The sequence below is a fragment of the Peromyscus californicus genome, unplaced genomic scaffold (genome assembly GCF_007827085.1).
Source record: "Peromyscus californicus insignis strain IS unplaced genomic scaffold, ASM782708v3 Scaffold_13__1_contigs__length_99412109, whole genome shotgun sequence".
NCBI lineage: Eukaryota > Metazoa > Chordata > Mammalia > Rodentia > Cricetidae > Peromyscus > Peromyscus californicus.
The window spans coordinates 39,214,454-39,230,317 of NW_026294424.1; the positions used below are offsets into that span (position 1 = coordinate 39,214,454).

Below are 15,864 nucleotides of genomic sequence, written 5' to 3' on the forward strand. Positions count from 1 at the left end.
GTAGATCAAGCTATAGATTTCCCAGCTCCTTCTCCAGCACCATGTCTGCCTGAAGAAAATGGACTAAACTGCTAAAACTGTAAGCCAGCCCAAATTAAGTGTTTTCCTTTGTAAGAGTTGCCGTGGTCATGGTGTCTCTTCACAGCAACAGAAACCCTAAGCCACCATCTGCTGAACCCTGAGCTGTGCTTATTTGGAGATGGGGCTTTTAGGCAGTGAGTACTTCTGAGGTGGTCAAAGTTAGAGATTAAAATGGCATTGTCAGGGAGATAGAATCCTACCTGACTGGGGTTCCATAAGAGGCAACTGGGACACAGACACCCAAAGGAAAGAGCTGTGAGGACACTAGGAGACAGCCACCTGCACGCCAGGGCAAGAGGCCTCACACGACACCAGCCTACCAACACTATGACCTTAAACTGCTGGAGCCTGAACTGTGAGAGAAAAAATTCATTGCTAAGTCACCTCGTCTGTGGTGTGTTTGCTTTGGAAGCTTTAAGGAGTTAGGGCAGGAGCCACAGGCACAAAGGATGTAAGATAAAGATACTGCCTCAGCTGCCAGTCTGGAGTACCTGTCTGCAGACCGCATCTGCTTCTGTAAACAATGATGCACCTCTGAGATGCATCTCTGCATGCAGGGACTGTGGCTGATTTTCTCTGTACTTTTCTAATGCGTTTGAAGTGTGTGTGTGTGTGTGTGTGTGTGTGTGTGTGTGTGTGTGTGTGTCTACACACAGGTTTGGGCTTGAGTCGTTTACATTTTTCCATCTACAGGAAACTTTTTCTACAATTAATTGCCTCTTGTATGAGCACGGGCTCCTTTACCAGCAGTAGGGCTATGTAGCAGAGGTTTCTAGACACGGCTGCTGCCCTAGAACTCCCGCTGTTTCTTGTTGTGGTGCCTTCCTTGGAGGCCCGTGGATTTAATTCATCTAGAGGATGCTGAAGTCCCGTGAGCCCAAGGCATTGAGATAGCCAAACAAATGCAACAGATAGACAAACAGAAACCCGCCCCCCCCACCAAAAAAAAAAAAAAAACCAACCAAACATCCCTGAGTATAACAACAAAGGAGAGAGACAAAAATAACAGGGCACGCTGTATGGGAAGGACTGAGAGCCACACCCGCAGCTCTGAGCAGCACTCCGGCCCGGTTGAGGGGGACAGCCTGGTATCTCCACAGCAGAGCTCAGCACCAGCTGAGTGATACCCAACAGGATATGATGAATGTTGTTTGCCATGTGGCCTAAAAATCTACTTCAGACCACGAGATTTGTTTTAAATTCAGATGAAACGCACTGCATTCTAATTATGTACCAGAGGAGTGACTTCAAATATTGTCACTGTACTTAAAAACAAGCAAAAGAAATCGCGATGTTTGATTCAGTGTAAAGAATCCTATTGTGCCTGCCACAATTGTCTGCCTGTGAGCCCCCGAGTGTGTGCGTATAGGGGGACATTTGGGTGTGCACAGACACCTGGACTGTTTCCTAAGAAATGCATTTAAAAAAATTACAGCCATGTCAGATTAGGTAGCCCAGACTAGTCTTGAACTTGCCACCCTGTTGTCTCCGCTTTCTGTGTGCTGGGATGGCAGGCCCGCACCACCATGCCTGGTAAAACAGTGCCTCCCTTAGGTCTGAAAATCTGAGGTCCCAAAAGACAACTGGCCAAGGAGGCAGATCACCAGCACACAATCAGCTCTGGATGGAGGGCGCTCTCATTCTGGACATACAAGAGCACAGCTTCGGCACAGCCATAGTGCAGACTCGGGTTACTCAAGGAAGCTGCACTCAGGCCATATTTCCTGAACTCCTTTATATGGAAATGAATCAGGGCTGTGCTCTCATATGGAAAAGCCTGGTGTAAGGCTACACCTCTAACACACTCACTTTGGCCTGACCAGCTTTTCCTCACTGGTCACTTTTGGAAAGGTCCTGGCCAACAAGAATAACCCACAACAAATGCAAATTGACTTTACCCTTCCACGTATTTTTAAGGACCAAACTCCGAAGGCTCCATTCATCCACGCTTTATTTCAAATCTCAGAATCGTAACAGGAACTCTTGCACCTCATTTTAGAATCCCACTGGTAATCAGATGACACCGAACTCAGAAATGCCCATCCTTATACATTAGAAAGTGCCACTGAAGTATGAGCCAGGACTGGTGTCTGCGAAAATGATTCCACTTCCAGCTGAGTGGCGTCTCCTTCTCTCAAGGTCTCTCTGTTCTGGATTGCCAGTGGTGTCAAGCAGGTATCCCTTTGCCAAACAGGCAGACCGGCACAAGTAGAGGGAAATCCACAAGGAAGGATGTGCCTGCTGCAGGGTTCACACACTTTTGGTGCACACAGAATCCTTTCCACAGCACTAGCAAGTAACAAGAACCTCATTTAGGAGAAAAATCTAGAGTGCTCATTTGTTTAAAAAACTCCGACTGTGGTAAAAGAGTATATATATATACACAATTTACTATACACAAAATACATCTTTTCTGTAAACTGGTTTGTGTTTAGCACACTCCACATATGGAAGTAAGTTAGGTACCCAGCTATGATATCCGATTAGCTGGCTCAAAGATAAATGTATCCAGGGGGAACAAGCACCCCCATATGTTTTAGTGTCTAAATAGAAATTCAGTGTAAAAAGGTTTAAAAAAAAAAAACCAGGGGAGAGTCATTCTTGAATAGCGATGGACACATGGATGATGACCATGACTGTTCATTCCTGACCAAGTGCCACCCTCAGACCGCTGGTGCCATGTTCTCAGGGCCTGCCTGAGTCTCCACATTTGCCACCATGATTCTTTTTGGACGTGGAAAGTTCTAGAAGACTCAGAAACTATCCGAAGCCTGGGATGCTTTCCACTTCAACTGTCTCGATGCTGAAAATGGAAATCAAACATCATTTTTAGAAACTGGCTTTGAGTTACAAAAGAAAGCAAGAATGCGGAATCCTAAAATGGTTCTGTCAGGAGCCCAACAACAGAAAACATAAACTTCTTCCAGAGGCAGGTGGGCTGGTCTTGTGTGCCTCACCTCATCATCAGTTTAGAGATTACCTTCTGACATAGATTCAGAAAATATATGTTCACAGAAGTGAACACTGTAAAACAATGTGTTAGCACATACAAAATCTCTCAGTTCCATAACCCTCAATGGACATATGAATATCTAGCAGCTTATTATTTTTACTACATTTTAAAATACTTAATTTTATATCTTATGCATCCAGACACAATCACTGTGTATGTGTGTATATCTGCATATATCTACACACGCACATTATCTAGTCACAGAGTATAACTGGATTCCATGTAATTAAAAGCATGTTATATACTCTAAAGATTTGTTTAGATTTTTCAATTAATATGTTAGAATGACCTGTGTTTTCATGTTTTAAAAATTAAAAACAACAGTCCAGATCCATTTATATGAAAGCGTTACACTCACCTCAAGCAATTTTGACTTCAGTTGTCAGTAACGAGACGGGCTAAAAAACAAAAACAAAACAGAACTGTAGCACTCTGGGCTAGGCTGCAGGCGGTCCCATCACCTCTGTGCTCAGAAGCAGGATGAGACTATAGTCACAGAGGAAGACAGACGAAACCCCAGAAAGTTTACCAAGGAAGAAGAATGCCAGATAAAGCAGATTGTTCTAGCATCTATCTGTTCTGCATTTGAAAGGATGATGAGGCTAGGGTGAGACAAACCAAGGTACATTCTATGGTTAAAAGGTGATGGTCACTGGGAATATGTATGTGGTAAGGGTCACCAGGGACAGAGCAGGAAAAAAACAGATGGTGGCAGGTGACTCTTGGCTGCAAATGGCTTCCTGAAGCTTGACTCTAGGGGAAACTCTGCTGGGATCTTGCTGGACTCTATATGTATGAAGCCAGATGTGTATGTATCCCGTAAATGGCTTTCTGGTTATCAACCAACACTAGCCCCACCATCCTCTCCCATTTCTTTGAGACCGTGACCTGGAACCACCATGAGGAATTTGTGCAAGGGGAGGTAGGAGAACCCTATCTGGAGGGGGTGAGTTCCAAGTCTGGCACACCCAGTTCATCACACCACAGAGGAGCCTCCAGACAGCGTCTCGAAGGCCGGCACAGGTGGAGCAGGTGCAGGCAGGGACGCTGCAGCCACGCTAGCATGTCCAATGTGTTTCTCCTTTGGGGAGGAGAAATGTGGCAGGCGGGCCCTTCCCACTTCCCCCCAGGCATCTGCAGGCACGCTGCACAAAGGATGCCCTCTGCAGCTCAACAGCAGGGCCCGAGTTTGAAGACGCACTTCTCAGAAACAGTGTGGTATATGTTCCCCAAAGTGGTTTGTTTGCGTTAGATGGGAAAACATCAAGCAGGGTGTAGTGGCTAACGCCAATAATCCAGCTCTTGAGGAAAGGGCTGCGGGGGGACTACCATGAGTTCCAGGCCAGTCTGGGCTACAACATTCACACCTGTATGGAAAGGATACAAATTGTGCCATCTCCAGTGGGGCAGACCCAGTACTTCCTGTGATGGCAACTTGATGGGCTTTAGAATCACCACGGAAAGACACCTCTGGACATGTCTGTGAAGGATTTTCTAGGTTATGTTAGTTGAGGTGGGAAGACCCACCTGAATGTGGGTGGTACCTGGCTACAGGCTGGGGGTCCTGAGCTAAAAAACAACAACAACAACAAAGAGGAGGAAACAAGCCAAGCACTAGCATTGGCGTTGTCTTCGTCCTCACCGTGGCTCCAATGTGGCCAGCCGCCTCGTGTCCCTGCCTCTGTGACTGACTGTACCTTGGAACTGTGAGACAAAATGCATCCTTCCTTCTCTAAGTCACTTGTGTCGGGGAGCTTGTTAGGGCAGCCATACCTCCCCAGAGAAAATGCCTGTCCTTGGTGCAGACAGCATAGGAGGCAGAGCTAGCCCCATGAAGAACGTCTCAGGCTTCAATGCTTACAGCAAAGCCCATTGTTTTTTTTCTGTAGGCAAAAGCAAATGACCCACCACAGGCCATAAGATAGACTAACTAGAGGTTGTGAGTGTCCATGTATGTGTGTTGGAAAGCAAAGATAAAAGGGGACTGTATCAGATTTGTTTGTGGAATTGAGTATGCCACCAACAACATGCTTCTTACTTACGAAGAATCTTCCCTGCCCGACTCCACGTGAGGTAATAGCTTGGTCAAACCGACCCTACCTTGGCTAAGTGTCAGTGAGTGCCTTGACTGTCACAAAGCCTTTCCTAAAGGACCAAGCACCTTCAGAAGGCACTGACCATGTTCATACTCACACCTCTCACTGTCCTGGTTACAGGTGGTGTGTCAAGTTTTGAGTGGAATCACATGACCCAGTCCATGTGAAGGGAGCAGGTACAGAAGGTCCTCTAGGGGTCTTCCCTGTAATCCATGGCTCCATGGGTGTAATGAGGAGAGGCTGAGTGGCACCGGCTCGGCTGACAGATTAGCGAGGCACCTTTGTTTATTATGTTTGAGTCACCTTTAGATTCCATCAGAATCATCCATGTGATAAGAACATCCCCACTGTCATGAACTACAAACCCTTAAGCAGGGGACTGCACTAATCTAAGATGAACTTTGACCCTTACAGCTTCTAGGCAAGTAGAGTTCTTGTTTGACACCTTTTACAGATGTGGAAACTGGGGCTTAAGAATGTCATTAGCATTCCACCACGACACAGTGAAATAGTCAAGATTCACTCCAATCTAGATTCCAGAGTCTTCTAACAGGGATTGGGGGGCTCATTGAGGCTGAAATGACTATGTCCCTAGGGCTTCTGAAGTGTCTCTCTCTCATCTTCAAAAGATAGACAAGTCTTCTAATCTGTGTCCTCCTCCTTGCTCAGAAGAGCAAGTTACTCAAGGAGACCCACCAGGTCCCCACAGGACAGTGGGCATTCAGAATCAGGACATCCACCAGGTTCCCACAGGACAGTGGGCACTCGGGATCAGGAGATCCACCAGTCCCCACAGGACAGTGAGCACTCGGAATCAGGAGATCCACCAGTCCCCACAGGACAGTGAGCACTCTGGATCAGGAGATCCACCAGTCCCCACAGGACAGTGAGCACTCGGGATCAGGAGATCCACCAGGTTCTCACAGGACAGTGGGCACTTGGGATCAGGGCACCCACCAGGTCCCCACAGGACAGTGGGCACTCGGGAAAGAGGGAAGGTTTTGGTGTGTCACTGAGAAAGCTGCTTCTGTGACACAGGAAGGACCCTGCAGTCTTTGGGACTCAGGTTACTGGAAAATTAAAACAAAGCAAACAACACCTTCAACCTGTCTTTGGGACCACCCTACAGAATGTAGGAAGTTCACAGGACTCTAGACGGCCACAGAGCACTGAGGAAGGACTTCAGGTGCTAACACGGTCCTAGCTTCACCCCTCACAGGATGTGGAATGCTGTGTCCTTCCCAAAGACACACCTCAAAAGGTATTCTGCAAGCAGAATCATCACCAAATCATCCTAAAACCCTAGGCAGGCAGATCTCTGTGAGTTCGAGGCCAGCCTGGTCTAAGAGCAAGTTCCAGGATAGCCAAGGCTACACAGAGAAACCCTGTCGTGAAAAGCAAAAGAAAAGAAAAGAAAACAAAACAACAAAACACTAGGTATCTAACACTGCTGGAGCACTCCATCTGTTTTGAACTTCAGCATTCACAGCCCCAGAGGCTCTGTTCATCAGATGGCATCTGTTTTTCCTATTCTCTATCTCAGTCACTTCCTTCTCCTCTGCAGTAAATCAGATCCCAGCTTCAGCAAGGCTTACTGTGCTCCTGTTATGCAGACATGAACTGTGAAGTCAGGAGAACCACTAGACCAGAGAACCAAGGGCTTTGCCCTAGAGGCAGTGTGCCAGTGGGACTGAGTGGGGACTCAATTATTTCATCACTGATGTTTAAAGAGGACATCTGGCCCTCTTTTACACCCAAAGGCTCAGGACAGGGTGTGGCAGGATGGTCCCAAGGATGAGAATTGGTGAATGTCTAACAAGCATGACTTTGACCCTCAGGGTCCCAGGTTGGCTGAGAAAGCAACCCAACACAAAGCTGTAAAGCTACTGGAAGCGTGATGAGATTTCTGTTTTGTTTTCATTTTTGTAACCTTTGTTTGGAATTCTATTGTTGAGACAGGGTTTCTCCGTGTAACCCTGGCTGTTCTGGAACTTGCTCTGTAGACCAGGCTGGCCTCGAACTCAGAGATTCTCCTGCTGTGTGTTGGTGGTGGTAAGGAGCTCACCTCTGGCCTGGAGAATCTCAGCTGAGAAATGAGACACCTGGAAGCTCTCCACGCTGGGAAGAGGGAGGCCACTGCACAGTGCAGGCTAGCCATAGCACTGTCTATGTGCTCTGGACCAAACCCGGTAAACTGATCCTTGTTTTGAAGCTACCTCTCAACACAGCATTCTAGCATCCAAGTTCAGCACATTATCAGAGCAATAGATGTTTATCTTCCACTTCAGAACCTTACTGACCCCCCACCCACCCACCCCTCATCCCTTTATCATCACTACCTCAGCTATGGCTTGAACATCTGAATAGCTCCAGATTCACAAATAGAGATTCTGATCACCCAGATGATAGTATCACGAAGCTGGGGTTGGGGGAGCACTTTGGGGAAGTGATTAGGGCATGAAACTCCAGAGAACTCACAGATCACCACAACACAGAGACACAGTGAAGAGAGGAGATGTCATCTACGAGAAATCTGCCCTTGTCAGAAACTGAATCTGGGCGTCACCTTGATCATCCATTCCCCAGCCTACAGAACCACGAGAAAGAAATTTCTGTTCTTTGTAAGGCACGCTGCTTATAGAGCTTTGTTAGAGCAGCTCAGACATTAAAAAAGATGCCTCTCCCCACATATGACAAATTGAAACAAGAGGTTCTTATTTTAAGTTTTTAGAATGTTCCAAGTTGTAAGTTGGAGGGGGAAAAAACCCACCCTTTTATTCTTCTGAAAGGAGAAATTTTAGTAACTTTCTTGTTGCGTTCCTCTTGAAACCAGCACTGATGAAACACCTGCTGTTTCTAGGCAACACTGTCGAAGATAAGGGATGCCCCTGACTAAAAGGGGGAGTCCTATGTGGTAGCATCTGGTGAGGAGCCCACACTGGCGGCTTCCCTCAGTGTGGTGTCTGTTCTTTTAAGGGGAAATGTCCCACGTGGAGCATGGGACTTCTATGACAGGAGGATTCCCTGTACACCAATATTTGACTCACTCCTTTGCAGCTGGGGTGAGGGCAACATCCCCTGGGGAGCTGACCATTGGCTTGGAGTCAACTGTGTAGACATGGGGAGGGCCACAGAAAGGCTGTTCCTGGTGGACAAGCCTGTCTGAAATTTTAGTAGGGTGCAGCAGAATTCACTTGGCAGGTAATACTCAAGAGTTATCTGGCAATCCAGACCCACAGGAAACCCCCTTAACTCCAGGGAACATATAAGCACAAGGATTTAGGAGAAGAAGTTCGAGTTCTTTTTCTGGTTGACGATAGCTAATTTTCTGGAGAGAAGAAAAGAAGGAAGAGAAGGAAGGAGGGAGGCAGAGAAGGTTTTTAAATCACTACTTCATGAGAGGAGGGCTAAGTAAAGGTGCGCATGCATGTAACCCATTAGGATCTAGAGTCACTCACAGCATTTTAAGATGACATTCAATCTAGAGTCTACCCCCACTCTGTTGCTGAGAAACCTACTGGAAATTTAGAAAGTTGGCATCGTGGCATGGTATGCAGAGAGTGACCAGAGGTGGCCAGTGATAATGCAGGGTCATGCAGAGGGAAGGGGAGGGCATCAAGGGCATGCAGAAGACACCCTGTCGGGGCTAGCAGAGACAAGAAGGCTCACCACAGGCTAGGCATGCACTTGAGGCTTTCTGTTACCTTGTCATAACGGGATTGTGAACACCATATAAATGATCTTTATGATAACCATTACTACCGTTTTCCAAACTGTAACAAAAATAAATACACCAGAAACACCAGGTTACCTCGAGGGTGAAGTATTTACGTTACGGATCACAAAGACGACGTAAAGGCTACAAAACGTGTATCACAGATTGTCAAGTCTGCAAAGAAGTGTGGAGGATGTGTTATCATTTACATCTTCCCCCTTTCAAAACCGCAGATGGAAACAGCGGCTTTATAGATCAATGCATCTAATGTATAAAATGTTCATTCACTCAACAAGCAATTCGCGAGCACCTTCGATGCACCAACCCTCTTTCTAAGAGGTGTCATGATTCATCTTTACCCAGGCTTAACTCGTGTTCTTTCTTATGCCATATTATTCATTTAATCAAAGGTCTACCACGTGACAGAAACCTCCCCATCCCATCTGTGAAATAGTTTTTTAAAAAAAGGCTTACTTTTTCATGGGTACAGTTTCAACACTAAAATATAAAAAGGGGAGATGGTTATTTACGTGTTTTATAATGAGGAAGGCCGTGATCTACACCCCTCCCCCAGTGTTTTCACTGCAGTACAGGCTGACAGTTCAGACTCCAGAGCTGGTGAAAGAAGAGGAGACTCGAAAAGGAAGCATGCATGGTCACCAGACACAGAACAGAGGGCAAGCAGCAGAGCCAGGGGAAAGCAGTAACAACAGTTATCATAAAGTGAAATGCCATGTTCCCGAGAGAGCCGAGCTGAAACACAAGAACACTGGTTAAGGAAGCTGAGATAAAAGAAGAAGAAGAAAACAACAGAATTCGAAGATTGGTTATAAACAAAACCAAGACCACCACCACCACCAAAAAAAAAACCAAAAACCCAGTAGAAGAGACAATTCAGTATTGTACTTAAGCAGAAGCCAAGTTTGTTCTCGTGAGAACTGGTCTTTGGTGGCTCCCCAAGGACACAGTGCTGCATAGAAATGCCTGACCCTCAGGAAGCCCCACACTCACTCATCATATACGTCCTCTGAATCCATCCTGCGATAGTACTTGGCCAGCTTGACAGCGATGATGACAGCAGGAAGCAAGAGCACCGTGGCCTTTCCTATGCCGAACCAGAACAAATTCTGGGGGATGAAAACAACAACAATCAGGAGAATTAAATGCTTGGGGATAGATAATAGGAAAGAAGATTTGCTGGGTGGGGGGACTTCTTTTTGCAATTTTTCAACTTTTTGTTTTGTTCTCAAAATCACCTGTGACCCTAGCAGGAACCAGTCACCACAGAGGGTGCAATATGTTACTGTAACCCGGTTAATCTTTCTGAAGGACAAGCAGATCCTAGGATCATGCTGATTTTGTAAAAGAGGAACAGAAAGGAGCATCTAGTGATGAAACTAAGATTCTTGTCTAAGACAGTCAAAAAGCACCCAATCACACACCAAAGGCCAGCTGCCCAACCAAGACAGCTGACCAGCATGCTCAAGTTCAAGTGCCTTTCCATGTAGTTCAGTGTAAATATGGCTAGTTGATAGGTCTGATTTTTTTTCCTGCATCGGAATAGTTAAGACATTGGCATCTTCGTCCTATAACAGTATAGTCAAGAGGATAAGTGGTGCCCAACACACACCAGGGTCCCCCAAAAGTGTGCCATCTTCATCCTTGGCAGCAAGCTGACCACAGACTGAATTTAACCATGTTTTCTCAAAAAGCAATGTCAACATGTGCTGTGGGATGTTCTGTATGGCAAATGTGTTGCTGATTAGTCAATAAATAAATCACTGATTGGCCATTGGCTAGGCAGGAAGTGTAGGTGGGACAAGGAGGAGAATAAAGCTGGGAAGTGGAAGGCTGAGTCAGAGAGACACAGCCAGCCGCCATGATGACAAACAGCACGTGAAGATGCCGGTAAGCCACGAGCCATGTAGCAAGGTATAGATTTATGGAAATGGATTAATTTAAACTGTAAGAACAGTTAGCAAGAAGCCTGCCACGGCCATACAGTTTGAAACCAATATAAGTCTCTGTGTTTACTTGGTTGGGTCTGAGTGGCTGTGGGACTGGCAGGTGAGAGAGATTTGTCCTGACTGTGGGCCAGGCAGGAAAACTCTAGCTACAAACATGTTTTGAAACTTATTGTCGGGGCTGGAGAGCTGGCTCAGAGGTTAAGAGCACTGACTGCTCTTCCAGAGGTCCTGAGTTCAATTCCCAGCACCCACATGGTGGCTCACAACCATCTGTAATGAGATCTGGCACCTTCTTCTCTATACATAATAAATAAATCTTTTAAAAAAAACTTATTGTCAATATTTATAAATCAGATCTCACACTTAATCCTGGTCTATGCCTTCTTGACAATGGCAGCGGGGGTGGGTGGAGGGTGAGGTGGGTAGGTGGGAATTGGAGAAAGACCAATTGAAACTAAAAATGAATGACCTAACATTTAGTCATTAAAATTCAAATTAAAAATGTTTTTAAGAGTTTGAATGGAAGTACCCTACATGGGTAGATAAAGCTACTTTCAAAACCCCATAAGTCAGTAATGAAATTCCAGAGCCAGGGCTGGGCTACCTGCCTGTGAGCTGGCCAGAGAGGCTCCTGAGACCTCCATAACAGTATGGGCAATTGCCATTGCTGCTGTTGGGTGCAAACCACATTAAATGGTAAGATGCTGTCACTGAACACACCACATCCTCTGGTTATAGGACATAGAGAAATCGGGCTGGAACAGGACCAGAACTTAACCCTTAGAGTGCCAGAAGGTGCTGTGTGGGCTGCTGTGGGAGGACTGTCTTCAGTATCCTTTCTCGGCTGTGGCTCCTGTGTACAGCACTATCGGCAGGCCAGGAGATGCACGCATAGGTACAATAGTGGCAAGTCTGTGATGGGGTAACCAACCTATTCCTAACTGAAGTTGAAGCCTGCTCCTCAAGAGATAACTCATATCTAGTCCTGGAAATGTAGTCAAAACCTGTGCCTGGGAGGTTGTAGGTCCTTATGAGGCAACCACTGCTGCAGCTGTGCTAAATGGACGTGATATGCCCATAACATTATCTTCCAAATAATGACATTTACACTCATTGGTTGGTGCTGCTGTCAGTTTTGGGCAGAGAAGCTTCTTTTTACAGTGGATAATGGTAACTAAAGATGTTCACAATTGGTCAAAATCACAACGTGACTTTTGAATGTCTGGCCAGAAATGCTGCATCTACATCACCCCTGCTAAGGCTCAAGAAATATCACAGAGGAAGGTGTATAAAGATTGGAAGAGCTACTGGTGTGGAGTGCTATGGAATGCTGCCTTCCGTGCATGACAGGACTATTGGAGTCTTGAACAAAGAACAGCTGTGGTTCCCTGCACAGGACCTGCACAAGGTTGAGCCCATCCACATCCTGTGACGGAGAGGGTAGGGCTCACGGAAACCCGGTCTTCCTGGGAATGTATAGGCAGTTAATGGTTGATGGGGGTAAGCAAAAAAACATTTCTTTGGTGGTATACCCCTGGTAAGGGTATCCACACTCCTCTAAATAACCCTTTTTGCCCATATTCCTGTAAACAACCCTAATGAAAACTGTTAGATCAAGAGAAATTGGTTGAGAAAAGGAGCGATCAGAATGATGGGCAAGTGACAAGAGAAGATAATGGTGGTGGCACCTCTCTGGCCCCGAATCTTCAGAAAAGCTAAGTGCTGTCAGAAAGCCATAAAACTCTCTGAACAAGGCTGAAAATGTAGAAAACCCCTGCCAACGCACTATGGGGCTGGGGAAGGGGGAGGGAACACGTTTACTTAATGTCTTCTCTTTTTGAAAGATGAAGTTCTTACCAGAGGGTCAGCAACATAGCCACACAGAACACCATTCACAGCAGAGTCCATCACGGTGGCCATGGGTTTGCAGGATGTCATCTTCTCTGTGATCTGTGGGATGGAAAACACAGGCCAACATCCACTGAGCCAGGCTCACAAAAGTTCATGCCATAAGATGTGACCCCTGACTGGAGTCCCAAGACCATCCGGAAGTGTGCATCCCAAGAGTGTTCTGGAAGCCATGGAGCTGACAGCTGATAAGCACTGAGTTCTATAGCTGGCTCAATTACATACATTTATAGCCAGACACTTAGTCCCCTTGCACTGTGGTTTCCCTCATCTGGAATGTTAAGACCCATCCTGCAGAACTGCTGGAAGGATCAAGACGTGTACATGCGCAGTCCCGTTATCTGGTGAAGGGATAGACATCAAGGAAGCCATATAGCAAAGGTGAGCCAAAGGGTGAGGGGACTGGGGAGGGGTGTTCTCCCCCATGGGAAGGCTGCCCCCAAAGGTCCTGGTTCCTCTTATCCAAATCCTCTTGAGACAGGAAATCCTGACAATATAGGAGTCCACTTGGTTTGGGCTACACACTTAGCCATTTCCTAAGCATGTGTTGAGCCACTTGGGACCCCCACTGCGTCAAGCTGAGCTGTCCACACTCCCCACCTCAAACAACAATGTGTCACTCCACCACAGCAACCTTTCTGTAAAATGAACCTGTGTTCATTCCAAAATGTCCTCTAAAACACCCTGGAACCTGAAAGAGTGGTGGAGAAAGGGGAATCCAGCCTGGGTTGATTTGGGGTGTATGCACAATACAGCAAACCATGTCCTCTGAGTGCACATCTAGGGAAAACTCCTACTTCTCATGCCTGTGCATACTCGGGCATGTATGTGATTAAAGGCAGACACAACATGGGAAAGGACATGTGAAGTGAATGAAGACTTTAAGTCTTCAATGAAAACAAAAGACATCCCCTCCCTACTGCTAGCAACTAACTCTGCCTTCTGGACCCCATACAAGGAAGCCGTAACCAGTCACCGGCTCACCTTGAGCACCCAACCTCAGACAGCCTGCTGCTTCCTCCCAGCATCTGCTTTGTACTCTCACGGTACTTTTGAATAAAGTCCTAGCTACTTTGCTGTTCACTTCCCCGGTTCCTCCTACAAGACACGGAGGAGCTGGAACACCAGGTCCAGGCAGACACTTACACTTATCTCCAACCAAAATCACCAGGATTTTAATATCCTTCAGATTTTATACTAGGAAATGACTCTCCTGAGATGTGGCACCCTTTACTTTCCACAAAGGACAAAGCTACTTACGGCGTACAAGACCCACTGCAGGTAATGTTCAAAATAGCCTGTTACTGTTCTCCCATACTTCTGTGTTTCCTAGAAAGGAGTCAAAGATTGGGGCCATCATTAAAACAACTAGAGCACACTCCATAGGTATAGCTACTTCATTGTGGAATACTCACACCACTTTATCTACACATTTGCTTAAGAAAGGAAAACTTACTCCAATAACTACAGAGGAAATGTTAGTGGTAAGGAAGTTCTGAGCAGAATCCAAAGATGCGATGACCTTGTTCACTTTCTCCTGGAAAAAAAAAAAACAAAAAACAAAAACCAATAACTGGAAGGGGAACCAGGAATTTAATTAGGCCTTTTGTAAATCCAATTAGAGTCCTCGGGAGACTGATTTCAGGATCCCCACTCCCCTTGCTCAAACTCTGCAGGCCCTGGATGTCCCTCTATGACATGGAGTGGTACTGTCATACAATGCATGCAATCTGCTTGGGTACGTTAACATGTAGTACAATGTACTGCTATGTCAGTAGCTGACCTACAACACTGTGTGTTAACAGTAACAAAACGGAGGGTCTGTACATGTTTGTTATAGACATAGAAACCACCCCCCAAATATTTTCTTTCTTTTCTTTTTTGGTACTGTGGATGGAGCCTATGGCCTGTGCTTTCCAGACAAGCATTCTACCATTGAGCTAAATCCCAAGCTTTCTATTTAATGTATAACTGTTTGAACCCACCCACAGACACAGAAGTCTTGTTGATGGACAGCCAACCTGCCTTGGTGACTAGGGCCTATAACATCAAGACCTGGCTCAGCCCTCTGAGGACAGGAGGAGATGAGCTCAGAGAAAGGACACACTTTGGGGCTATACATCCAATGTGTTCTTGATGGGAATCGTTGGTTGTTCGTGAATTCACATGGCTGGAAGGATGACATGGCTGAGCTCCCTTCAGAGCAGACAACTGACCTCCTTCAAGGTGGCCCAGCTAGTTAGTTTTTTTTTCCTTCTTTAAAAAAAAAAATCTCTTATGAAACCTGTTGCACCAAGATGCAGCCATTGCAAACCCATGTTACAAACAGGAAAAAGGCTCCTTTTGCACAGAGGTCTGGGGGAACACAGCTGGGCAGGTGCATCAGAACAGAGTTCTGTCTACCTCTCATACCCTAGGCTGGGTCCCGATGGGGGGCAATATGCTACTGCAGGTCTCATCCTGAATGTGCAGAGGGAGCCAGCAAAGATCATGAGCTCGCCACTTATGTCTCCAGATCCCCTTGGCATGGGACACACTTGTATGAAATGGCACTGGGATCAGGCATGGCCCTGGAGCAGAACAAACCTACTGGTCTTCAGAGGGACTATGTCACAATATTGGGCTCACTGAGGAAAGCAGAATACCCCCTTTTTAACTGTGAAGTTCACACCCCAAAGTGTGGAGGCACACAGAGGTTTCCTAGTGATCTGAGCTTGCTTTACCCAGCAGGGCTACATAGGGAAATGATTGGACCATGCACGTGGTTACCAGGTGTTTGGAAGGGTCTACACTTGGCTGTGCAGTATGCTTTGATCTAGCAAGGGGGAGAACTTTTGTCTTGCCCCTTGGCATTGTTATAAAAAGCCCCTTTGAAGAGACAGAAGGGGCCGGTGGATTTTGATCCAGGTCCTCCTGAAGCTATCCTGTGTTTCTGTCTATCTCCTCTCCACTATCTTTCTATCAACAAGTTTCTTATTCCTCTCTCTTCCTCATAGGAACCCTTTAAAAGGTGGAAGCTGGCCTCCCACACCAAAGCTCTTATGAGCAATCTTTCTAGTTCAACAAAGATACTTATTTCTGATG

General features: G+C 46.2%; 1 protein-coding gene across 9 annotated transcripts in view; it reads right to left on the reverse strand.

The window, feature by feature from the left end:
* Positions 1–2,015: 2,015 nt before the first annotated feature.
* Positions 2,016–15,864, reverse strand: part of Prom1 (prominin 1) — a 108,068-nt gene continuing 94,219 nt past the window's right edge. For 7 of the 9 annotated variants that reach the window (XM_052734860.1, XM_052734858.1, XM_052734862.1 and 4 more), the window contains 8 exons: positions 14,237–14,317; positions 14,041–14,109; positions 12,730–12,822; positions 9,917–10,032; positions 9,380–9,403; positions 8,895–8,963; positions 3,453–3,492; positions 2,016–2,884 (listed from right to left, as the gene is read on the reverse strand). In XM_052734860.1, coding sequence (XP_052590820.1) covers positions 3,477–3,492; positions 8,895–8,963; positions 9,380–9,403; positions 9,917–10,032; positions 12,730–12,822; positions 14,041–14,109; positions 14,237–14,317 — 468 coding nt within the window. In that variant the 3' untranslated portion in view covers positions 2,016–2,884; positions 3,453–3,476. The remainder of the gene's footprint in view (positions 2,885–3,452; positions 3,493–8,894; positions 8,964–9,379; positions 9,404–9,916; positions 10,033–12,729; positions 12,823–14,040; positions 14,110–14,236; positions 14,318–15,864) is intronic. The other 2 variants (XM_052734863.1, XM_052734864.1) reach the window with 2 other exon arrangements.